Source organism: Colletes latitarsis, chromosome 10 (genome assembly GCF_051014445.1).
Source record: "Colletes latitarsis isolate SP2378_abdomen chromosome 10, iyColLati1, whole genome shotgun sequence".
In the NCBI taxonomy this organism is placed as follows: domain Eukaryota; kingdom Metazoa; phylum Arthropoda; class Insecta; order Hymenoptera; family Colletidae; genus Colletes; species Colletes latitarsis.
The window spans coordinates 14554392-14580123 of NC_135143.1; the positions used below are offsets into that span (position 1 = coordinate 14554392).

At 40.3% G+C, this 25732-nt stretch overlaps 1 protein-coding gene across 9 annotated transcripts in view; it reads left to right on the plus strand.

Moving 5' to 3' along the window:
* The window catches only part of Mub (poly(rC)-binding protein mub), a 183227-nt gene that overhangs the window by 33146 nt on the left and 124349 nt on the right, over positions 1 to 25732 (plus strand). For 4 of the 9 annotated variants that reach the window (XM_076774530.1, XM_076774535.1, XM_076774540.1 and 1 more), the window contains exons 2-3: positions 5390 to 5452; positions 23730 to 23782. Coding sequence is in view for 1 of the 9 variants with exons in the window: in XM_076774535.1 (XP_076630650.1) it covers positions 23778 to 23782 (5 nt within the window). In the remaining 8 variants the exon portion in view is untranslated. Of the gene's footprint in view, positions 1 to 5389; positions 5453 to 7785; positions 8084 to 15081; positions 15171 to 23729; positions 23783 to 25732 lie in introns of those variants that run through there. The other 5 variants (XM_076774531.1, XM_076774533.1, XM_076774534.1 and 2 more) reach the window with 2 other exon arrangements.

Genomic DNA, 25732 nt, shown 5'->3' on the forward strand with positions numbered 1-25732 from the left:
CTGCTAATTTTACATTTAATCGTATATTTGTTAATCCTTGAAAGTAGATTGCAAACGTCAATTCCAGCTCGCCTAACCGCGGATTAATTTTTAAGATGACTTCCGCCCGTTGGGCGATGTCGTTCTTATTTCCAATTTGTAACATCAAGGTTTCCACAAATTTGCCCAGGATTACCCAGCCGCCCGCTTAGCCAATTTCGTCATATAATCTGTGAAATCTGTGCAATCTCACTCGTCTCGCCCGCGTTCTCCTCGTCCCGGATTACGCTAACTTAATGAAGTCCTTATTAACCGCGAGTTTAAACCCGCCAGACGAGAAGTCCTTGAAGTGGCTGGAAGTACTGAAATCGGTCGATACTTTTAGTTTACAAATTGCTAGCGCGGAAACCACGGACGAAGAAATCCTGCGCTCTTTATATACTAACGAGGAGCATTTATTCCCAATAGCAGTGAACTTCAATCGTCTCGGACTGTTTTCAAAGAATATTGGCGCATCGAAGAAGTTCGACGTCTCGGCGATCAGTGTTTTGATCGGTAACCTGAAATAGATTCTTCTTCGACGTTCGTCGCAGAGACTGCTGGAAATTTCTGTCGTTATTCAAAGCTTTCAAACTTGTCTCGCGTCTCTTTATCGACTGCTTACTGGTTATTAACTAGAGGTCTTTAGACAGCGTTTGAGACTCGAGGAAAATTATGACTCGTTTGTAAATCTTATTTCTTCTTTCTCGAGCAGGTTTCCAGAAATTTTACACGAGAAACTTGGTTTATAAAATTATCGATCGCGACTATAACTTTTCTTCTTTTATTAATAATATTTTGAAAAAGTATTTGGATACTCCGAAGAGTTCTTTGTAAAGCTGATAAAAGATTCCTTTGCCTATATTCCTAACACAGATCAGTGCAAGAAACGAAGCAATACCCTATTTCGGGTTTTCCTGGGAGCAATGTATTGTATATTCTCGTCTTGTCAGCTGCTGACATAAGTGTTCTTGCGGTTAAATAGAAAACGGATGGTCGAAATAGCGAGGATCACGAAAACTTTCCACCGTGAAGTGTGCAGTATCCGGCGTCCTCAAAAAACGTCGACGCGTTTCTTGTCGTATAAATCCACCCTGGGTTGTCGAGACGGGCAGGTCAGACACGTCCTCGGTGGCGTGTAACGTATAAATAACGTCAGACCGACGTCGCGGGATCGTATCTCGAATTATGAATAAAATATCGTACGTCCCGGTGCGTATCGACCGTCTCGATTGAACCATCGTTTGCCCGCACTGGCTCGCGGCGTTGATTAATCCTGCAATCGCGTCACTTCCCTGATCGAACTCGCGAACTTTCACGCGACGTAATCGAATCCAGAGCTTCCTGTTGATTGAACGTCCTAACGCTTTTAACGCGGCATTTTAATATCGGTGTTGGTGTTCCCTCCAGCTCCAATTAGAGCTGTCTGGAGCACTGACAAATTTCCAGAAATTTTCACGAGTCCTGGCATCGAAACTGTATGTCAGGAAAACTTTCCATTCCCTTTAGGCAACATTAGTCGCACAGAATAATCTGTTATTTCTCCTTTTTTTCTTTGACTGAAAGTTTAACATCGCATCGTCAACCAGGTCATTAGCGAGGTCAGATTTTAAACAGATTCTAATTTCAAAGTTCTATCGCCCCTATTGGAAATCCCGTTATAACTAACGCGTGCAATACTTATGGAGGACTCGATAGCATTAACACGAAATTCCGGAGATTAAATGCATCACGGAATCGAATCGATCGGAGATCCGTAAAGGGGCCTGGAAATTGGTGCGTGTATCTGGACAGGTCGTCGCGTTGGCGATTTTCAGACGGCGTTCGCGTACACCCTATTCAGTATAATTGCGTTCCAGAATCGATCAGGCAGGTGTGGCAGACGTCGCACGACGAACGTAATTTCCCGATTTAGTGTTTTCCTATTATCGTATCCCCCCCCCGTACCATTGGCTGGCCCAGAGCCGTGACCCGTGTCGTTAGTCCAATTGCTCCCAGGTCGAGTAGCTTTGTTACGTTGATAACACGATCTACGGGACCAATCCCCCGGGATTTCTCTTCCCGTGGCGATATAAGGTACGCACAGGACCAGTCATTGATCATACGTTGGCGACGGGCGCTTGCTATAATCGACCTTGGATGTTTATGGACGAACGACGGCACGTGGTCCCAAGGAGAATGACGACGCGCGAGGGGGCGAACATAGGGTCGAAAAGCAACGGGTTAAGTCGGTTCCAACCCTTTCGTTGCGAGGGGCGTGCACGAAGGGTGTTTCTGAAGGTACGCGACAGGTCGATTTGGGGCTATGAACCGAGATTGAGATCAGAGCGCAGACAGAGCCAAGCGAAAGAGAGGAACGACGCTTTGGGGGGCGTTTAGACTTGCTGATGGCACGGAGTGTTTGCTACCATTGTAATTACGAGTGATTGGGGAATGCTATTGACTGTGTACTTTCATGTCAGCTAAAATTGTCCTTGCGACTGGAGGGAGCTATCGTTATGTGGAAAGCGATGAAAGGACTGTTGCGGGGGTCTTTTACAAGAGACACAGAAAAATTGTTTTTTGAAAATTTATTATGTTATTTATCTCGAGAAAGCATATGTCTCTTTTCTGACTAGTCGTCTGACGAATCGATCGAGAAGATATAGGTAAAGGTTACATTTATTTTATTAATATTTTAGAAGCTTCAAGAGATAATTCGGGGATTCACTGCGTTACTTTTTCCTCGAAAAATAAAACCCTTCAAAGTGTATTTCAAATATATGAATGATGGTGTTCCTCGTGCCTTCGTGTCTCGATCGGAAAGAGTGATCGAGGACCACGTCTAACCGGTGACGGTTTTCCGTCTTCGTGTCTCGAATATACCCCGTGGTGTGCTGGCAGCGTCGACAATGCTGTTGGTGTCTGCCCTGTTGGCGGAGCGTCAGTGCGAAGCACTCCAGCGGCCTTAATTGCCGTAGACTCCCTGCTAATTAGTTTACATTACACTCTCCGTATCCTCTAGGTCCTGGCCGGTCGCTCTCTATCCGCTTGCTTCCTCCGATATTACAAGAGGCTCTTTAACGTCGAGCGCCTCGCTGCGAATACACGTGTACGAACGCCAACCTCCTCCCCCTCCCGAACGTCTGAGTACACGTGTGCACGTACGTCACGTGCTGCGTGATGTCCTACAGCCTCCGTGTACGAGTACATGCATACTAAGCCGTGACGTGGTTAGGCCGTCTTAGCAGCAATACGCACTTCTAGGTCGAACAATTCCTTTTGCAGATTTTCGTGCGCCATTGTCGAGGTCTCTGCCTTCGATCGTGAGGATTAGACCCTCTCCACTCTCTGTGCGACAGGAGGATTCGTAGCACGTTTCCAGTAAGTTTGAAGTAGGTTAGAACGTGTCCTGTGCGGGTGCATATGTGTTGGTAACCATCTTGTTTATCCCTTTTTAGTGACTTCGTTTGTCGCAATGTAAGGAAGACGTCGTGAAACTTTCAAGAGTCTCTAGGGAGTTTATAGGGTCCTGCAGGGATCTGTTGCGAAGTAATGTATAAGCAAGAAGTCTATAAATAAGATCTTTTTAAATTTTGCACGAATATTCATTGGACCTACCCAAGAATTTAACTGTAATTGGTTCGTGCTTGTAATTCGTAAGCGACAGAAGGTATAAAAAAATAGTTGAAATAAAAATTATACTGTTTCAGTAAAATTTAAGTTTTGTTTTGATCGACTATGGAAATACTATTTCGAAAATGACTTGATTAAAATGCTATCATAATTGTTTTTGAAGCACGCGAAGTACAACAGCAGCCATCAAGAGAATGAAATTCCTGGAATTTTCGATCTCACGCATTCCTACATCTTGCACAATAAACTATTATTAACTTCGAGTAAATGGTCTTTAAATAGAGAAAACTTCACTTGGAAATTATAGTTAAATGTACCCATCGGTAATAAAATAAAATTTCCGATATTTACGAATAGTTTACCCAATCGTTATTCGATATCCAAAATGAAACTGTTCGCGACGATTTCTATCCATCCAGCGTTGAATAATTCTGGAATATCGATTTCATCATAGACTATTTGCACACAGAGGACGGTATGCTAAATTATTTATTTCCTTGCCGGTAAAGGTGAATTTCAAACCATGGGACGAAATATTACAGAAAAATACGACTGGAATCAGATTGTGAAAAGCGAGGAATACATCAACGGAAGGTTGTAAAGAATAAAGCGAGAAGTTATTGTTTGCCAAATAAATTCCCGAATAAATTTACTAATCCTTGTCACGTTTTATTCAAATTTACAACGCGTCGAGCTGTTCTGGGAGATCGCGATTTATATACGAACAGGGAAATCACCATTCCCTAGCTTGCATAGTCAACAAGTAAATCTATTAAATGGTACAAAAAATTTATAATACCTACGCGTGATTATAAATTTCGTTGTTCTTTATTATACGCAGGAGCGTATCTAAAATATTTGCTCTTGCTCTACAGTTCTTAACGAATCACCTTATATATGAAAGTCTCGTACGAACTCTGCACGTAATCAGTGGTTTAGCATCCACCGTCGACATCAACAATTATTTACTGCATGGAATTCTAATAACTTGTCAATTATCAGTCCTTAATCGTTTCCTTAGTACTATACCTAGAGCAGTGTTTCTCAAACTTCATCTTCGCGCGTGACTCTTCAATTTTTGTATCTTCGAATCTGAAGTGTTTCTGAACTCCTAGGGCTTGTCTAGGGAAACCTAAAGGGTTGCATCGGTAGAAGATAGTAAACTCCTAATAGGGCAACTAGGAGGTTATGGATATTTAGTTGAACTTCTGGGGATAGAATCCCTAGTTGGCCCACTAAGAGATCATGCAACACTAGATGGATTGTTAGCAAAGTATATGATCCAATTTGGATAACTTGAAGTGCATAGTATCTCTAGTTGGGCAACCAAGTTATGATAGGACTCTAATTGGACCTCTGTGGTGCTACATAGTTGGACTACTAAGATGACGTGCCTAATCTAGATGGATTCTTGGAAAATCTTGGTCCTCCATTTGGACAATTAAGTAGTCACAGATTCTTAGTTGAACTACTACGAGCTCAAATGTCTAGATGAGATACTTAATATGACAATTAGAGATGTATAGGTCTTTAAATAGATCACTAGGCTATCATAGAACTTTCCAAACTTATTTGAACAATCGTAATCACAAGGAGATGAAATCCTTAGTTAAACTACTAAGGAGTCTCATACTCTTTTTGGTGAAACTATATCACTTACAATCATGTAAATATAATAAGTTATGAATTTATAAAATCTGTTTTCGTTACTCTTTCGTAAGGCTATATTTTAACACTTAATTTTGTCTGTTGCCAGGTAAGAGATTCTTATAATTGATATTTAACCCGAGAGCTGCCAAACGCAAGATCCCCTTCACGAGTAAGTAATTTCGATAATAGTTACTATCCAATACGTATTATATTACAGAAGTGTGAATTTTTTTTTATGCCTTAAACGTTTAAAGAGGTAACAATTGTATTCTTTTTCTGGAAGCTTGAGAGCTCCTCTGTCCCTCTTCCGAATTGTTCGAGGTCGTCGGTTTGGGAACCGCTGGTCTAGAGTATAATTAACGATACGACCGCAACTATTCCGTCCACGGATATAAAATTTAATTTACGACATCGCGATTCGCATTCTTCTTCTCGGGGTACGTGTCGGGCGGAGAAAGTTGCTGGCAAAGACCTCGGATCAGTGAGGACAGGACCAGCGAAAAACTTTTCGCGGCCTCGAAACGATATTACGTACGAATCGAGCATCGATATTCAGGTCCACCGAAAGTCGACCCAGCAAAAAGTTAAGTGCCTTTCCCGTTGTTGGTTCTCTCACCTGTTGCCAGAGAACAGCTATCGTAGCACGGTCCTCCCTCGATTTCGTGTCTTATTTTCGCGCCAGCTGACGATCAGGCGCACTTACTTTCTTCGAGTCGCTTCACCTTTTTCTTCGTTACCCCTTCGAGGATATCGTTCCATTTAAACGCCCCATTTTCTGTGCCCTGAAAAACGAGAGCGATCACAACCCTCGATGACACTCCAGTTAATATTTGGAATTCTGGAATTTGTTGCACATGGAAAGATTAGTTGACAAATAATGTGAAGTCTATTAAAATGCAACATTTTAAAGTTAATCATTAGAGTGGTTTGCTTTATAATACCAGGGCTAATAACGCAACAATAATACTAGAGTAATAAAAAAAAAACCACGCTCACTCTTATCTACAAATTCGTTCGCGTTTCGTGCAATCCCCAAATTGCACGAAGTCTTGCGAACCTTATTTAGATTTCTAAAGGAAACCCATCTTCGTGAATGCCTGCTCGCTGTAATTCAGCTTCCATTTCTGGGAAGATATTCGTAATGGGGACGAGTTTCTGTTTTTTTGCTGTCAAGAGTTTGAATCGCAGCATCCACGGATGCAAAGATAAGATACGGAATTATCTGGAAAGGGGTAACCAGAAAATCTGCGTCGCTGCATTAATGTCAGCCGATAGAACAACCCCGTGAGCCAGAAAGAAGAGATTATGGTACCTCTGAACTTCGGTCAGTGGACTCTCGATTAAGATCAACAGAGAAGGTTGCAACAGGTGAAGTCGCACGCTTTGCTGGATCCACGAGATTCGTTTCGGTAAACACTGTTCGAGTCTCCGCGGCAAGATAAAACTCCTCTATAAAGGAAAACAACGTTCGGATACTGTGTACACGCGTCAATCTTATACTCTATTTCTATGAAACAAAATATCTGGGAAATGGCAATAGACGGGACAAGTACAACGTTTTTCCAGTGTTCTTACAAACTTTCCAATAACACGAGTCTCCTATTGTTATGATTTATTAAAGGGTATTGTAACTGGATTTGCGCTCGACGAGAAACTTGAAGTTTTTAATATGGATTCCATTTTTTTTATCGACGATTGCATATTGCAACTTCAAAGTGCAATCAAATTCGGAGGTTAGAAGAGTAGGACGTACGAGGATCAACGAAAGGGCACACAAGAAACACAAAAGCCCGTGCAGTTTCCAGAGTTATGAGAGAAATATTCTAGTTCTCCAGAGATGCTTTACTTTGCATTTTTACGCGGCATAAAGTAGCCTTGACGGATTATTCCAGCGGGGCATTCTGGCGTAAAGAAACAGAGAAATCTTTGTTGGCTGCTAGAGTGGAAGTAAAAAGTTTCACGTTTGTCCGAAACCGGAAATACACAATACGTGAATTTTAAATTCATCTCTATTGTATTCTTATTGATAAATTCGATAAATTATTCGTAACATAAATTATAATTATAATTTACGAACATTTGATTTCATTCGAGTTTCATCCCTTATTTTATTTCAAATGAAACGTGATCGAGTCTGCTATGCAGCCGCTTAATTTCATCGGTTCGTCGTAATCGTGGTTCCACGCAAATATCGCGTTTACCCGTTCGCGAAATACGAAATCGAGAGATATGCACGCTGGCAGCGAACGAGACGCGTATCGAGTTGCATTGTTTCGGAACACCCCGTTTTTTTCATCGCGCACATGAAAGTTATCCTATCGTATTTCAAATCCCGCGCCTGGCGAAACTACCCTCGCCGTGCGTCGTTCGAGTTTCCCTCTCGTCCCTTATTCCGCTTCCGGGATTGGTTCTATCGTTCGGCGCACATGACGAGGCCGATGCGCGTACCAGGATGCGCAGGAAGCGCGCGCGTATACGCGCCCGCGGACAGTGTCGCGTCAGCCCCCGGCCCTGCTACAACACGTACCATCATCCAGGTCCAGAACCTATACCTGTTCTTTCTCTCTTTCTCTTTCTCTCACTTTCTCTTCTCTTTTATCACCGACCGACCGACCGACCTAACCCAATCGACCCATCCACCGACACCACAACCTGGCTAACTTATTCGATTGCCACGTTGTCGAGTCAAAAGTCGATCAACCAGTGTTTCGTCGTCGCCGTCACTGTCGTCGTCGTCGTCCTCGTCGTAGTGGTGGTCATCGACGTTCGAGCTTTTGACACGCTGGATTAATCTTCACTGGCAAGTCTCCTTGTTTTTTTTTTTCGTCTTAATTAATCGCGACCGCTTCGATATTCATTTATTTTTTTTTTTATTTTTTTTTTTACGTCGTTCTATCGAACTTGCGCGACACGTTGACGTTTACGGAATATACAACGCACGGATCAGGTGCCATTGATTTCGAACGCGATCACGTGACTACGGTGCAACGAATCCTTAATGCGGTTTCGCTCTTTAGTTCGTTTTGTTGTCGACTCTGTTGACAGTTTCGCGCGTGTTGCACGAGTGAATCCGTCCACTGGAATATCATCGTATGGGATTTATGCGCGAATCGACGCCGCGTGGACACGAAAGCGACGCTGCTGCGTTTCGACGCGGCGAATGTGAGGTTAGGTATTTCGAATTCGATACACGGCATCTATAAACATGACCGTTCACGTGTCCCCGTCGCATCGGGCGTGATTTTTCGTGCAACGAAGTACACGTGTACGCTAACGTGTAAAGATAAAATAATGGGCCTGCGCATGCTTATGGCGAACGCTACTTCCGGTATACGCCGGCGTGAATTTATGCGTGAATTATAAGCGAACGTGTATTTGTATGTGAATTATACGTGAACGTATTTATGTTGTGTGACAATTCTATTATACGTGCTAATTGGAGATTTTGGAAGCATGGATAAACGATTGTATAGACCAAAATATTTATCTATTTCTATTTTGTTTAATTGCTAAAATTCCAGCCCTCCAACATACCTGTTACTCGATAGAAAATTAGAACTCTTGGGTTGTTTTGTTAAACTTTAACCAGATATGCTTTGTCGTTGATTTATTGAGGTGAATATTTCGGTTCAAGGTTACTTCAAGGTCAAATCATACGTCATTGAATTTTCTCATGTGTATACAAAAAAAGTAGTATGAAATAGTTTGACTACATTGCCTAATATTTTGCTAGAATAATTTGTTAATAATTAAGTAAAGATTTCTATTGGTTATTTTATACTTTCAATGTTCCAGTTGCTTAATATTTTATACATTCATTGTAAATTCCGTATTATTGTTGCCGTCGGTTGGCCGAGAATCGAGGAAAATATATGCCGTTTTTGAAGCTTTGCAAAATTCAGTGAATGGACGTTGTAATGTGAGGGTGACATTACCTGTTGGGTCGCTGTTTTTACTCGAGTATCATATCCTTTGAATGCTTTAGTCTCGAGCAGATTCCTTGTTCCTATTATTAAAATAACAGATTCCCTGCTGGGTCCTTGTTGTTATACAAGGATGACGTCCGAATCCCAGGAATTTGTTGCTTTATGCGATCAATACCTTCGTCCAACTAGTTAAAGACACGATCAAAAACTTCAACTCGTTTCTAGTAATGTCCTAGGAAAAAATTTGTTCAGCAATCATTTTCAATCCGTTCATTTAGATCAGAGTACTTCTCGTTGTCCATTTCAATATTAATTTTGTACACATATCTGTGAAATCAAGGTAAATAATAGTGATTCGAACTCAAGATATTCGAATTGCTGGATATTCGTCCCATTTGTGCCATTACTATCGCATAACTACGTATCCCGTTGTAATTGACTCCATTGTATTTTGGTTACGGGATATCTCTGATTCAACATATATGCAGTAATTGTGTATCATAATTGAGTTACTATAGAGTATCTCCTATATTATCGACACCGATATCCAAGAGCGGTATAATTTCAGATTTCAATAAATTTTCACTTTCGAAAGACAAAATTGCACCCACCAATTCACGAAGACAAGATAACGATAATACTCGATGCTTCACTTTCAAGATAACTGAATTTGAAAATTTGTCTGACACGTATGCGATCGAAATGGCGCGTCTGTCTATTACTTACTACTTCTACTTGCGCCGATGTTCTAGTCGTGCTCTATTGCACGCGTGCCCCATGAACTTTTAAAATCGAGTTTTGCAATACGAAATCAGTTCATATTTGTATTGTATATTCTAGTATAACATCTAGGATAAAATTAGTTGGAGCTATTTCTGCAAATTATTATACACAATTACCGAATATCGAGATATTTGAATTTTATTCGTATCGTTGCAATAACTAACATTATTTTTACAATGGCGTAGACGTGCATTAATTACAAATGTTTCAGCCCATATCATTTCGTAATTGGTTTCCGATTCGAAAACACAACTCGCAAGTACGGGTGGATTTCTCGTTTCTTTAAGAGGCCACGAAAGTTCCGATAACAACGAACGTATTGAAGGAAGCCTGATAGCCGTTTGTTCGCACGAAGACCAACGGGGATAAACGTAACGAGGCGATTTTTCCCGAGGATGGCACGTAACATTTAAACGTGACTCCCGTTGTTTTCTCGCGGGTTTGATTTTTCGTTTTTTCCAGCAACACTTGTAATTACAAAACTTGCAACCGTTGAACTCTTTTTGTTTTTTTTTTCTTTGCCGCCGCGTCGACATCTGCGCAACTTTCTTCCTTTCACTAGGAAATGAAATATATCGGAGACTCTTAAAAAACTCCGTGGACCGTAATTTTATGCAACGAGGAAAACGCAGCGACGTCGAAACGTTTTTCGTTGATTTTTATTTATTGTTGCAAGATTTCTCGACGCACCTGGACAGATTGTATTATCTCGAATTTGATAAGAGATAGTAAATAACTGTAGAAGGAAACGTTGAACGGCATCGTAATATCTACTTTTCTATGAAGTCGCTTTTCCTCATAAATGCGCAGATGCACCGAGAAATGCAATTGCATTTTTTTTAAAGTGGAAATCTCGAGAGAATTATAACTCGTATTTGGTCAGACATTTTATTATGTAGACTCTTCCTATTCCTACTTTTTCTGTTCTAACCAGAGTTATACCGGGTGTTCGGCCACCCCTGGAAAATATCTTAATGGGAGATTATAGAGGCCAAAATAAGACGAAAATCAAGAATACCAATTTGTTGATAGTGGCTTCGTTAAGAAGTTATTAACGTTTAAAATTTCGCCAATACTGAATTTTTTTCTCAAAAGTGGGTAGGATTTCAGGGGTATGTCTATTCACCAAAAATAATTATAATTGACCCCTGCAACCGAAAATAATTTTTCCAGAACGATTTGAAACTTTTCAATTTCGCCGAAAAATTTAGGCACCTACCCCCTGTCGATTTTTCTTAAAAATTCGTTTTTCATTTTTAGTAATTTTGCTTGACACCCTACAGAAAAGTTGTGTAATACTTTTTTGTAGGTACCCATAAGCTCTACTTCAGAAAAAAGTTTCATTGAAATATATGCACAATTTTAGGAGTTATGGCTGTTTGAAAATTTGACCATTTTTATGGGGTTTTTCTCATTTTGCGGGGTCAAGGACCAACTTTTCGAATATTTTTGCGATTTGTACATATTCTCCAGCAAAATACGCGTAGTTTGCTTTTTTAAACATTAAAATCGTCCAATCCGTTCAGAAGTTATGACGTTTTAAAGATTCGCATGAAAATTCGGGCAGACATTTCTGGCCAGAAATTATATTTTCGGTAAGGAATTTTTTTCTCGAAACTGAGTAGGATTTCGAGGGTATGTCTATTGACCAAAAATTATTATAATTGGTCCCTGCAGTCAAAAATAATTTTTTTAGAACGATTAGAAAAATTTTTTTTTTCCCTGAGAAATTTCACCACCTACCCGAATTTTTTTCTCGAAGAAGAGTAGGATTTCAGGGATATGTGTATTCATAAAAAATGATTGTAATTGACCCCCGCAACCGAAAATAATTTTTCCGAAACGATTTGAAATTTTTGAATTTAATTGTTAATAACTTTTTAACGAAGCCTCCATCAACAAATTGGTATTCTTGATTTTTGTCTTATTTTGGCCTCTAGAATCTCCCATTAAAATTTTTCCCAGGGGTGGCCGAACACCCTGTATAATTAATACGAGTGTAAATAGTTCTTATTAATTTTAACCAGCAATCTTTGGAAAAACCTGAAATCCAGAAATGTTCTTATCACAGACCGACTCCTGCGGTCGTCCTTAAAAACGTGTGTAACCGAGCAGAAGAGGGTAAAAATTTAGTCTCCCGGATAGTTTATCGAGGACTTCCATCCACGTGACACACATAGACAGAAAAAGAGGAAGACCCAAGAGTCACCCGAGCGAAAGCTAATCTAACTAAAAGTAAGTGCTGAGGGGATCCAAATCTTCTGTGCTCTGGCCAACCCCTAACGATCGCTTTTTCTCATTCGGTGACCGTAACTGCGGAAATTATAGCATCGCAATCTTTAACTTCGAAGGTGATTGCACGCAAATCGGATTTCTAATGCGTCGATAATCTCACAGACTAGCGATGTTCTGAGCCAGTGTCGCTCAATCTTTTTCGCTCGATCCAGAAAGCTCGCTTGGGGGTGGAGGTGAAACATATAAAAATATAGTTTTAAAATAATCAACTGAATTCACATTAAATAATCTAAGTGGACAAAAACATCATTGAAAGGATTTTGTGGTTCTCAGTTTTTACTTGTTTTAATCGTGGCTTCCAAGAAATATAGCCTGGCTCTGAGGGAGGGTATACAGTTGAGAATGACTGTTTTAAGCAACTGCGCTAAGCTAGGTATTTATAAACCCTGTAAACTCATGCGCGAGCGTTAACTTGGGTACTATGAACGACAAAGTTATGCGTTTGAACCGCCCAGTTGGTAAACAACACTCATTCGTGTTTCACCATAGAATGGGTGAAAAATGAGAGTTTTAGGAGTCTCGTTACATTGCTTTGAAATTTGCATTTTCATTTATGAAGTCGTATCTCAGTCTTACGACCAAGGTCTAAGTTTAACATCGTTGTTTGGATCATTCTATTAACGATGTCGGAGACATTGTTTCAAAAATTATCGCTTCAACGAAGGGAATAAAAATGACACAGTTTTAATAAACACCAAATAATTCCAGAATAACCACTGAAATTTATTTGTTTAAACTTCATTTTCATTGAAGATATTATATAACAACGCACAGCTGGAACTTACGATATTAAATTATCGAGAGTGCAGCGGGTAAATCGTGACAGACTACACGCGATCATAGTGCTCACCTCCGCCTCTCTGCCATATAGTAATGCAAATCATTTTACAAGTAGGGGCTATAGTACGCAGACTATTTGCATGTACTATGAAAATTCATGATTCCTTTCTTTAATTTTAGGAAAAAGAAATTGTCGAGTTTCGCGCAGAATTTTGTGTAAATTTCCACGACACTGTACTCGCGAGTTATAATATTTCGACGGTAACGTGGCTGGTAGATTCTCTCAAAGTAACTAACGTTCCCAAGTTAAAGACGCACGGGAATGCGCGCTCGGCGTATACTTGTTTGTTCCGGCAAATATTATCGTTAGGGGAACTATTATTACATCTAGACAACAAGCGCGACAGAGCATCGTCGACTTAGAGAGTGGGTCCGCTAATAACTTGCAGTCGGTGAAAATAGACGCGCGTTAGAGGGCGGTAAATACTCGTGTGCGTTCGCACACTAATGTCAAAGATCAAGATAGCCGGCTGTTCGCCGATAGAGTTGAAACTTGTCAGAGATTGGTCTTCTCGTCGAATTATTTGTTTAGCATTTGAACCGCCCGAGCACTTGGTGTGCTCCTCAAATATTCCTCGAATAAAATTCGGATATTTGGTTGTTTGTTTATTATTAGCTCGTTGCATTCCAACGAATTAGCCTACGCGTCGCGTAATCGCTTCAAGGAATTTTTTCTTAGATTTTCGAATTATAGAATGACGACGAAAAAATCAAAGATCGAGCAATTGTGCAATTTGTGGAATTATACAATTTTGCTTGAAACTTTAAATTTTTATCATATATTAAGCAAAACGAAATAAAGGAAATGTTTTCTATTGGACGTAATCTTTCGTACGTGGCTTTGAGATTCCCGCCAAAATTTAAGCAAACAGAATTTAAATCGGATTGCGTGAATTCCAACCTACTTCCGAGACAATACTGCGTGTCAGACAACGGGCAAGCCTAAATCCTTTGCTTCCTCTTCGTTATTTTCTCAGTCTGTTCTGAGAACTCGGTTTCATCGAGCGATTTGTCGCCGGTACCAAAAAGACGAAGTCGCATTTAAGATCTTCAACGAAACGGGTAATGAGAATGAGTAACTAACCCAAGGATTCCATAAAAGGAGTGCTTCTGACAGATTGTGTTATTGCTCAGCAGCGAAGCTTTAATGAAGATACTTGCCATTGCTTCCATACACAATGAATTTTCTTTCTCTAGGATGATGTGGTTGCAGAAAATTACTGCAGTTTGCTTTGTACCTCGCGCAAACGGGAACGTTTGTAGCTAGTGCGTATCAAGTTTTATGGAAAATAAATGTTTCATTACGGGGTCTTATGCTTTTAATATATACGAACGAATTACCCGTTTTAGTTGAGGGGAACACCGTGATAATAGTTTCAGAAATATCAGTTTTGTTTTGATATTTTAACTTCACATTAATCGAAAATTGAAACGAGAAGACAAATTTTAATTTTCATTACTGAATAAAAGTCGTCATTTCGTAATATAAACGTAAATAGTGGGGAAGGGGGGATGATTCCATCGCTCGAAACCGATATGAAAATTGTCACTCGAAAAAGGGAATTACCGTACGATGCTTTCCTCCGTTTCCAATATTCTTCGAGATTGAGATTGAGGAAAAAAGTATTAACCGATAGTATCCCGGGCATCATATCGTCTCGGAGGCGATTTGTAAGCAATCTATTCTCGATTTTCCTCATTATTCCTACGCGTCGACGAGCCTCCACTTTCTGTTCGTTCCGCGTAGCTCTCGTCACGTTCGAGAGTATCGTTTTTCCAGGACGCCGGGGAAAGAGCGAAGTAAAATATTTCTGGCGTTCCTCGATGGCACCTTATTCGATTTTAGGGTTAGAATATTAAAATGGCAGAGCCATGGAATAGCTTTGGGGAAGAGAATTCTGTTCCTTTCCCTCCGCTGTCTGACTTCCTCGAGGGCATTGCGTTAATATTGCAGGTGACCCGTGGGAAAGGAAGAAACCTTCGAACTTGGAGACGAAGGTGGAACGATGGTTAGGGTTCTGGGGATCCTGAAAGTACGCTCCCGTAAGTCGAACCCGGAGCTATAGGGACATTTATTGCCTTCCACTTTCGGGCTACGTTGCATTCGGTTGACTCTGACTACTTGCACCTGCACCAATTCCTCTCGTTCGCTCCACGAACCTCTCCGAACTGTTTTCGTCTTTAATCAAAGTTCCTTTCTCAAAGTGGTGTTCAAAATTTAATTAACCCATTCAATAATTTTATTCAAAAATACTTTGCTAAGTAGTAGACATAGATAGAGAATTGCATGAAAATAGAATTTTTCCTATAATTATAACACGTTTGTTTTCCCTACCTTTAAACAAATTATTGAAGATTTTACAGTGATAATTTATTCCCTATCGAATGCTAAAAATTTTCGTTTAAAACCTTTGGAAACAAGCAATAAAATGTTAATTCGATATGGCATGTTTTATTAAACAAGTTGTTTGTTCCCCGTACACGTACTATCATTTTCCACTGTTTTGACTAAAGTTTGGTTACAATATGAATTCACTACTGCCCTATATTTGTGTTTCACGCTTGCACGATGTATTTTACATAAATTTGGTCGCTCGTAATGTTACGTTTTGGAACGCAACATGTTTGATACGCTTTCGTTGTTTCGCTTTCTCTGTACCCCTGCGATGCATATTGCATTAACAATCGCAGAAGTGGGAAAGGAGTCGGTGTGTTTTGAAATATTAAAGGCAGGTAACGCGTCTGGAAAAGAATCAGAGGTGAAAAAATTTGGAGTATTTTTCTCTGCGTCCACATATGCATGTAGAATGTTTTCAATTTAAATGGAAACGTACTTAACTCGAATAGCTTCTAAATTATGTGTTGCTCGTAGAATTGCTATATACAAATTGCATGGCTTTTTAGTGGAAAATATTACCTGCATTTTCTGATATTTAATATGTAGAGATCTATAGCTTTAGGAATATTTAGAGATTTAATCCCTTACAAAGCTCTTGCGATTTTTCGCAAAGCTTGATTTTTAAATTAATTTATTTAAAGGCTTAAAGGAATTTCAAATTTAAGTCTCGAGGAAGCGTCTAAGTATTTTATAATTAATAATCTCTCATGACGCTCTCGCATTCTCAGTTGTCTCGGAATTTCTCAATGAAATTAAGGAGCTTGACACCTGCCAAGCACCTTGTGTTTACTAAGAAAACAGAGTTTATTGCAGCATAGATTAACGTTCTGCTCCTTACATTGTATTCACAAACGTTTATTGACACAAGTGCCCAGTTTAGTTGAGAATGTCCCGAATGTCTCTGGTCGCCTTTAATTAACTTTGACCCAGACAGTAGTTTTGAAGCCTGGTCATCCAACAGTCATTTCAAGATTTAATAACAGCTAATAGATGGTTGGTTATATCCAATAGTCATCTTAATTGGTCTGGCAACTCCTACATTTTTTCGTCTCGCGTCTCAAAGTGTCGCGTTTCGCAATCTTCGTGAAAATGTTCGTAGAATGGTTCGTGAATAGTACGGCCGGTTTCGTTAGCCAGCTCTCGCGAAAACTGCATGCGTGCTTCTGCATCAAGTTGCAATTACCATCTTGGCTGGGCGAGCGAGGAACTACCCCTCGAACCTCGGTCCGCTTTGCTCTCGCTTTGTCTGTAAAGAAAGCTCACTCCCGCCCCTTCTTTCTTCCTGCTTCCAGCTTTCGCGTTATCTCGGACGCGGCAGTTGACGGTGTGCGTCAAAACTTTTGTTCCAGTTACATGCTCGCAGGTATGCGAGTATTTACTAGAAAGAGGGTGAAAGCGACCGGTGGGGAGGGAGTCTGAATAAGCGATAGAGAGGGACAGAGCCACGCGTTTGTCTGAAGAGGCGTCGTTAGTACTGGGGGCGTAATTCCGCTATCTCTGTCGGTCCCTCGGTCCGTTTGTCCCTCAGAGGGCCGCGAGTAAAAAAAGAAAACGCTGCGGTTCGCGTACAGGGTGTTTCAGAACTATTGTAGCAAAATTGGTCAGTTAACAAACTTAACTTTACGTTAAAATGTCTTTGAAGAACTGATACAACGTAGACGCGAATGAAATAGATGTATAGAGTGTGAAAAAGACAGTACAATGGAGAAGAAATTCATGCAGTAGGTTTTTGTATCGATAAATTTCTGGAATGCTCCGTCTTCGCGCGAATAGAATAGAAATCTTATCGAGATCGGATCACCTGGAGTCCCGTTTCGTTCCGTGTCACTTGTTAATCAGAATGAGAAAGCCTTTCTAAGAATCGGCGTTTCTTCTGCTCGAGGAATCAATTTTAACTCACTTTGTCACGAAAGAATGCATCCTGCATATGGATTGGATGCAAAAATATCGTGGGCGATCCTAGGCTCGACGTGCGTAAAATAGATACGCACACGGTTCGAGCACCTACGATGATGAAATTTTTAAAAAACGAACATATAATCTAAATAATCTTTGTACCGTCATACCTTGATTAAATAATACTTTAAGTGTTTTAAAAATTATTTTAGAATTGTAAAATGATGATTGATCGTCACGATCGTTCATCCTCGCAGCAGCGTCATTTGGGTAGACGTGTATATTCGTGAACTTCGTAACATCGCGACTATTTATTTCTACCGCGGCGTTAGAAAAGATGGAAGGCGAGTAGTTTTCCTGACTAAATTAATTCACAGCGTATAATCTGTCAAGGTTGCTTCATTTCGAATGATCTGTGAAATTTCTGCCAGTAATTCACTCTTGGACGAGGTTTCGATCGCCATTGCCAGTGCTCCCTAATTTATGCGCGCAAATATTCAAATGTTGCTGTCGGTCAATCCGTAAACGTGTAACTCACGAAACATCATACTGTAATGAATGCAATTGCCGTGCTTTTTATTCGCGTTGAAACGTCTGCGAATCGTTAGCTGTAATTTATAATATTCCGAGAATTGTTTGCACTTTACTGCGCCTAGCAATTTAACGTGCATGCAACTCGATGAAGTGCAATTTTTTTATCGTTTAAGTGGAAAAGTGGGCTAAGATCCATTCGGTCGTTATTGGTCTCTGCCGCGTAATGCATCAAAGGGTGACGTATAATCGAGTTGCAAAATTCTGTTCCCTCTTTCGGTCTTGAGTTTCATGTTCCATAATCGAGAAATATCGACGATGACCTGGAAACCATTTGTTCTAATGGATGAAGTGCTTTCTATCGTCGAAAAGTTCGGGTTGCGAGAATCGATGTGTAAGATAATTTTCCTCGTGGTCCCTGGGGCACGCAAGACGGGAACTTCGAAGTTACGAGTAGTGGGTTGAGCTCCGCTTTGAAAATTTTACACGGCGATACGCGAAAAACGATGAATCGGAAGCGTAATGGATCAGGTAATTACGCACTTCGGTCGAAATGTAGAATGGAAGATGATTTTGGAAATTGATTTTTCAATAGCCATTAGCGGAATTGGTGCAACGTTCAACGACACGTTGGAATAATTTATCTTTGTAAGAAAGGTTTCACCAAATAAAACTTATCTGTATTTTATTTAGTATCTTTGAAAAATCAACAGAAACAAATATGTTTTATCATATTCACATGACTGTCGTTTGGTGACACTTACGATCACTTCGCAATCGTATCATTTATCGTGCAGATATTGAACTAGCGACGAAACTTTGAGTCTCTATCTATAGGTGCTCGAACAACGTAAAGGTTCAGTCACCTGTCGAACGATCGCTGTTTCCGTGTCTCTGGTTAGATGGCAGAGAGGCGGTGCAACGACGACAGTAATTGCGAGATCTGCAGATATTCCACAAAAATGGCCGGCATCGTTATTCATGCTGTACACGAGTGTGTTTAACGTCTAGTATTCGTCGGTGCAGTGGATCGATCGAGGATTCCGTCGGTGGCGGCAGTTTCGGCCGGTCGCTTGGTCTATAATTACACCGTACAAAAACAATCCGTACTTCACGATGCATTGGGACGATGCGTGTTTCTCGGATCGACGAGGTAATTAGGCCCGCGGCCAAGACCACTTCTCAAATTGTGCATCGAATGTGAACAATACGCCCATTCGGTTCGCCTTGAAAATTATGTAAAATTAGTGGACGGTCCGAGAAATCACCGGGCTCCCCGATTAACCGACTCGTTGATTGGAGATCGATCGATCGTTTATCTCTGCTTACCCGATGGTCGTAATCTGTGCACGAATTATCGGACGTATCGGGTCGGTCTTTCGAACTGCTTTCTGTATCTGTGTTTCGTCGTTCGTGTCTTCTGTTTACATCATTCGAAGTAACTTCGTGGTTTACAAATCTATTGCTAGTTTGCTAGTTTCGAACAAACTTTATCCACTTTACATCGACCCAAAACGATGAGAATTTCTTAATCGAAATTGGTGTCTTCGGATATTTCGTTTCACATTCGATCATTATGCATGAACGTTTCGTTAAAAACACTTTGCGTTTGAAAGGGTTTGACTCGGGTTGTGCAACCAGGTTTCGTATAAACTGCTAAGTTAACGAGAAAACGTGGATATTGAATGCTGTAAATCCTGTTCGAAGTTCCCGGTTTGCGATTCCGCGGACGCAGAAACGAGGCTCGAATAAAAATGATGCTAGCCGCGAAGAGGAGGACAGAAAACGAGAGACAGAACGACTGCGTCCCGGCTGGAAGTTGGTCGAGGACCAGCGCTAGGAGAGTTATGACTTACGTGGAACCTTTTGTCTCCCGACAATGGCCAACTTGGTTGTATTGCGAGGCAGCGTTGTCATCGTCCCAAGACCTTCCGACTTTCATAGTTGAACACCGCCCTCTCTGACCGTCGGTGTTCCTGACGGATAAGAGTCTTACGAGCAGCCACTCGCCCGGCATTCACGCTTCGTTGTTTTATAGAGTGAAATTGGTTTAAATCGCAGGATTGAACGACCCTGGCCGGAATTGGATCGAAGAGAACTGTTCCGTTCTTAAGAGGGAAGTTTGCGATCGAGGCTCCGATAGCGCTATCTTCGAATGAGATCTGATGCAAAATGGAGGAGGCGATGAGTAAAAGGGAATTCTGGAATATTGGGTGTTAATGTCCAACCATTTTGGGGAAACATAGGGAAACTTGCGCGTCAAATAACAGGGACTTAACAAAAAGCAAAATTTCAAGGGGTTTATGTTTACGTTTGAGATTGGATGACAAGCAAAGTGACTATACTGCAAGTTTCAAGTATCAAAATAGAATTTTGTAAAAAAACAAAAATAGACGAAACGATATATGGCTCGATCGTCGAGGAATTAAAGTCTACAATGGTACGAGATAACGTCACGAAATTGTTTGAATAGTTCCCTGGTCGTTTCTTGCGCTCACGAGGTGTATTTTCGAAATTCAGCCGCAATGAAAGAGAATTGTCGTTGCATATTTAATAAAGAGGACTCGCATCGCCGAGGTAATGTCGCGCGAATAACCCAGTTTTCTCTCTCTCCGCGTGTATGAGTTTTCACGCGTGAGAACGATATAGGAAATAGGTCGAGGGTGATTTCAAGCATATAGGCGGTTTCGTTAAATGAATATTAATGCTTTCCTCGTCGCGGGGATACGGAGCTGCCCTTCCACGTTCCTTTGCTCGTTTTATTCGATTGTGCACGGACCAAGCATCTTTTGTTCTCCGCGGTTAAACGGAGACAGGGGGTGAACATGCAAATCAAGGGGAAGGAGTTCCACGTTTGGCAAATACCTCGATGATTGCATGTATCGAGCAGGTATGAATTATGCATCGAACCTACGACCTTTGAGACGCAACGACTGATTTGTTAATAACTATTGGCTCGCCAATAAATTCATGACGATTTTAAACACTCGAAGAGTGTAAACAAATCCTCTGAACGGTGAATATCTGTTTTGATTCAACCCCTGATATCGTGGAATAGCTCGACAAAATAATCTATTGAAAATTAGAAAAAAATTGGTCGTTCAGTAGTAGTTGATTTTCGAAGGAAGAAAGAAGCTTGCGATATGTATCGACGAAGAATGAGTAAAGGCTCTTTTCTAAAATAGTTTGAATAGATTGGAAGCAGTGATTTCAGTTTGAAAGATAAAAAACGCGATGGAGAAACGTTGAGGTCTGATATTGACACATTTATGTCAATTGAAACTGATTCACTGCACAACGACGGTATGACCAAGTTGTTAAACGTTTCGTGGAAATTAGTCCCTCTACGTTTGGAGAATTATGAAACATTAAATCTTCTTTATTGAGCCAGTACAGAGATCCATTTTTAAAGCAATGGGTTTTATTATACAAATGAAATTCATGATGAATTCTGACATGGGTAAAATTTATTTAGTTAATAATTCAGTAGTTAACATAAAGGGTGTTCGATCACCCCTGGGGAATAATTTTAATGGGAGATTCTAGCGGCCAAAATAAGACGAAAATCAAGAATATCAATTTCTTGATTGAGGCTTCGTTAAAAAGTTATTAAAAAATTAAGTTAAAAAGTTTCAAACTCTTCTGGAAGAATTATTTTCGATAGCAGAATGCAATGAATGAATGATTCTCCTGAAATTTCATGCGTATGTTTAAAAAATCGTAACTTCTGGACCAATTGGCATTCTTAATTTTCGTCTTATTTTGGCCTCTAGAATCTCCTATTAAAATTTTTTCCAAGGGTGGCCGAACACCCTGTATATCAAACTTTGTTAGGTCCATCAGAATCTTTAACAGATCCAAAATACAACACTAATTAACATTAAAATTATATTATACCCATAAATTCTAGATATATTTAGCTTTACTCTGTCAAAATAATTGTATTAAAGATAATAGCCGACCTGGCTCCCGCCGATCCGAACTCAAATCATGTAAGATTCTAAAAGTCAAACAGTTAACTCGTTATTCTGCGACGAGCGTTTGGAGTGCAAAGTTCGATGTTTTCTTGAAGTTGTAGAAGATTTTCCGTCGAGGAGTTATCGACGAGCTTGGACTGAATTTCCCATGGAAAATAGGATTTTCCTGGAATATACTATCGCGATAAGTACCTGTTAGTGCTCTCGTAATCGATAAACATGAAATATTTTGCATCTTCAGCAGCATTCGAAATAAGTTTTCAAAAGGTCAAAGCAGAGAAATCCATTTAAATTCCATTTTACATTTAACTGTATAATCTTATTTACAACACTAATATTTCTAATATAACAATGTAATTTGAATGAATATTATTGTGGTAGCGAAACATTTCTTTCAAATCTTTTGATACGTTTCTGCCCTCGATTTCGAGCCACATCGTTTTGTCGAAAAACTTGTTTCCAATTTGAAGCTGCAAATTGGATGCATTCTATTTACCACCGTTGCATGGCTAGGAAGTTTAAAGTTTCCACTGGCCATGACTATATTATTCCGTCGACAAGTACGAGTAAGAGCATAACAATCTATACACGCTTTAAGTCCAGCATAATACACGTTGACGGCCATTGTTGACCCCCTCGGTGCTGCTAGATTTTCATCAAACTTTCCGGAACATCACTCTACCTCTGGAAAGATCTATTATGTTCGCTTCGTCGAATAATACGACTATATTATACACTGAATGCCCCGCCTAACTTGGTCACTTTAAATATCTCTTGTTTTTCGATAAACGTTATGATAAGCAAGCATCTCTTATGAAAGTTAAATTTTTCGAGACTTCAGAAATAAATTGAAGTATACGTACGATATATTGATTATCACACGATCTTAATCATTTCATTTTGATTTTGTAATGTTGCAACTCTAATTATTAGATACACCTTTTATCTGGGAATGGATGGCACACCCACGCAACTAATCGAGGGTTAAGGAGCAATAATAGTTTCATACACTCGTTTAGAAATCATTTGTAATCGGCACAAAAAAAAACGGCGGATAAGTTTCTCCGCACTCGAGTTGTTTCCATTCAGTTTGCCCCCTCTGGACAATGGTAATGGCTGTCGCAAATCTTCTGTGGTCCTCGTCCAAGTGTACGTAACCATTGTACTGTCTCTTCGCTTATCTGCACTTCCACGAAGCCGGTCGGGATGTCGTCCTGTCGAGGAATCCATCATCTGGGAAGCCGGCTCATCTAGTCTGCTAAATTGACTACGTGCACGAAATATCCTATCTGGCTGTTACCAAATGGCCGTGGGAGGACGAAAAGCAGGAAGATTAACGCATCTCACGGCGAAATGAGCGTATACGATGGCTTCCCATTGGTTTCCGGTGAAATACGCCCGCAATGTTTGCGCCCGTGGCACCACCGGCCATGAAATAACAAGACAGAAAGTTAAATTGCATCGAGAATGCTTCGGGAACAAATTGAAAAGTTCATGTGTTTGCGGTAACTGAACGCTTTCGATCGTTCTATGCGAAAATCCCTTTGACGATTGTATTAAATAATGATTCTTCGTTAACTCGGACTCCACTTTAGGGTATTTAGAAAAATTCATACTGTAAAATTTGATAAACATAACGAAAAAAGAGTTTTATTGTAGGTATAATAATTTTTGCTCGCAAACGACAGAGACTTCGCTTGAAAGTTGGAATTATTTTCTTCTGGTAACACGTGCTTCGCTTAATAATTTAATATTTGATATAGAATTCAATTTTAATCATATTTTTTAATTTTGTTGCAGGTACGTATAAGTCAATTCATACGGTGTCAATAATTCTTGCTGCATAATATGGGGTAAGTGTTTTTACCGTTATTATAAGTAGAAAGGATGATCATTTAGCAATAAGTATATTTAGACGGGGAAGTAACTGACGTAATTATATTTTTTATTTTTTTTAATTATACGGTTCAAGGGAAGGGGCTAACATTTTTACCCGTAACGAATTTTTTTAAGACAAACGCTAACTATATTTATGAAAATGCCTCTGAAAATAATTACAGACCGCAAAGGGTTAAGGGTTAACAACCGCAACAGTTCGAAAGGACCGAACCTTATAACGAACCCTACGGTTTTGAAAGTCGATCCTACTTTGCCAGTAATTCTTCGTCCGCCATGTTTACCCAATCCTGTCGCTAAACGCATTAACAACCAGCTGCTCTGATATTCGATATCGGGCAGATAACTTCGTTAATGAACGACAGATCGCTATTATCTCGCGAATACCGCTAAATAGCGCAGTATTGTTCAATGCTTCGTGTTGAAACGTTATTAAATCATCGCGGCGTGCCTTGTAATTGATCATTACAAGCCCGTGACGCGTGTCTAGATCGATGGCGACGAAACACATATTTATTCGAGGAGCATTCGTCGATGATCGATCGTATCGATCCCGAATCGTCCATCATCATCATCGATCCCGAATCGTCCAGCTGGATACCGTCGAACGATAAATCATTTGGGCGGTGTCGTTCGTTGGCCGAGACCAGGCAACCAATAATGCAATTTGCTTGGTCGATCGCGAGGTCGTTCCTTCGTCACGATAAACCCGTGCGCTGCGCAGTTTTATATTTAATATCCGCAATTTATCGAAACGGGGACAAGTTAATTAGAACGCGTCTGCGCCGTTGATGATCTTTCCCCGGCTATTTAGCGCCTTTATTTTTCATCCGCGAGAATCCCCCGTAATTTGTAATTTTAAATAGAATGTAGGACTCAAATTGTTTAACGTTTAAATTCAATTTTGAGCTCGTACGTTGTTAGATAATACAGTTGAACTTGATTTAGAATGTTAACCCTTGACCCTAGAAAGACCAGGGGAGCAGTAGTCAATATGGTCACTGAAATCACCTAAAGAGGGTTTCCCATTATTTTTAATGCGATAATTTAAGAGTAAATGGTCGTTTCGTGCGTTGGGAAACAAATAATACGAATAATAAGAAGCGTCGCAATTTTCGACGAGTTCGTATCGTATGGAAGATACGTTTTTAGTTATTTTCTACAATTTACACGGAACATTCTTAAAAATTGCTGGTTGCTATACCTGTATTCCATGCTCGATAGACGATGTACAATTATCCAGGAGTCTCTGTTTCGGAGATTGACGGTAATTTCGAGTCCTTCGTGGCCTCCGGATGCCTACTCCGCGACGCGACGTAATTCGGTAATGTCCTTCTGAAACGACAGCCTCTCCTGTGAGCCGAACACCAGCTTCAGAATTAACTTATCAATAACTCGCTGACTCTGTCTCGGGCTTTTACCAATTTCCGATCTGTCAGGCGTAGTTCGAAAAGTTCGACTATTTGCAGGCTGGATACGCGATCGACGACGTACGTACGCGCATAGGCCATCCTGCACGCTGGACCAATTGCATTATGGCATGACGCCGATCGAACTTTCCAGCAGTTCGTAAACTGTCTAATTTGCGAGCACGACCGTCCGTTAATTGCGAGACGATAATTAAGTTTGAGCACTGGGGGAGGGGACGTCGGTTCTTCTGGCTGGGATCGTTCGTTCCTGTTCGTTCTCACATCCATCGATAATCATTGAAAATTAGCCACGAATTATCATTTTTTATTCTTGTAATGATATAATTTTTGTTATTTTATTTTAAGAAAGATATATTTATTTTGACGCACTAGTATCAATAATACAAGTAATTAAGATAATAGTACAAATCAGGCAAAATTATTATTGTTAAAAAACAGTAAATGGCATCCAATACCGGATTTCAAAGACACAGTGGT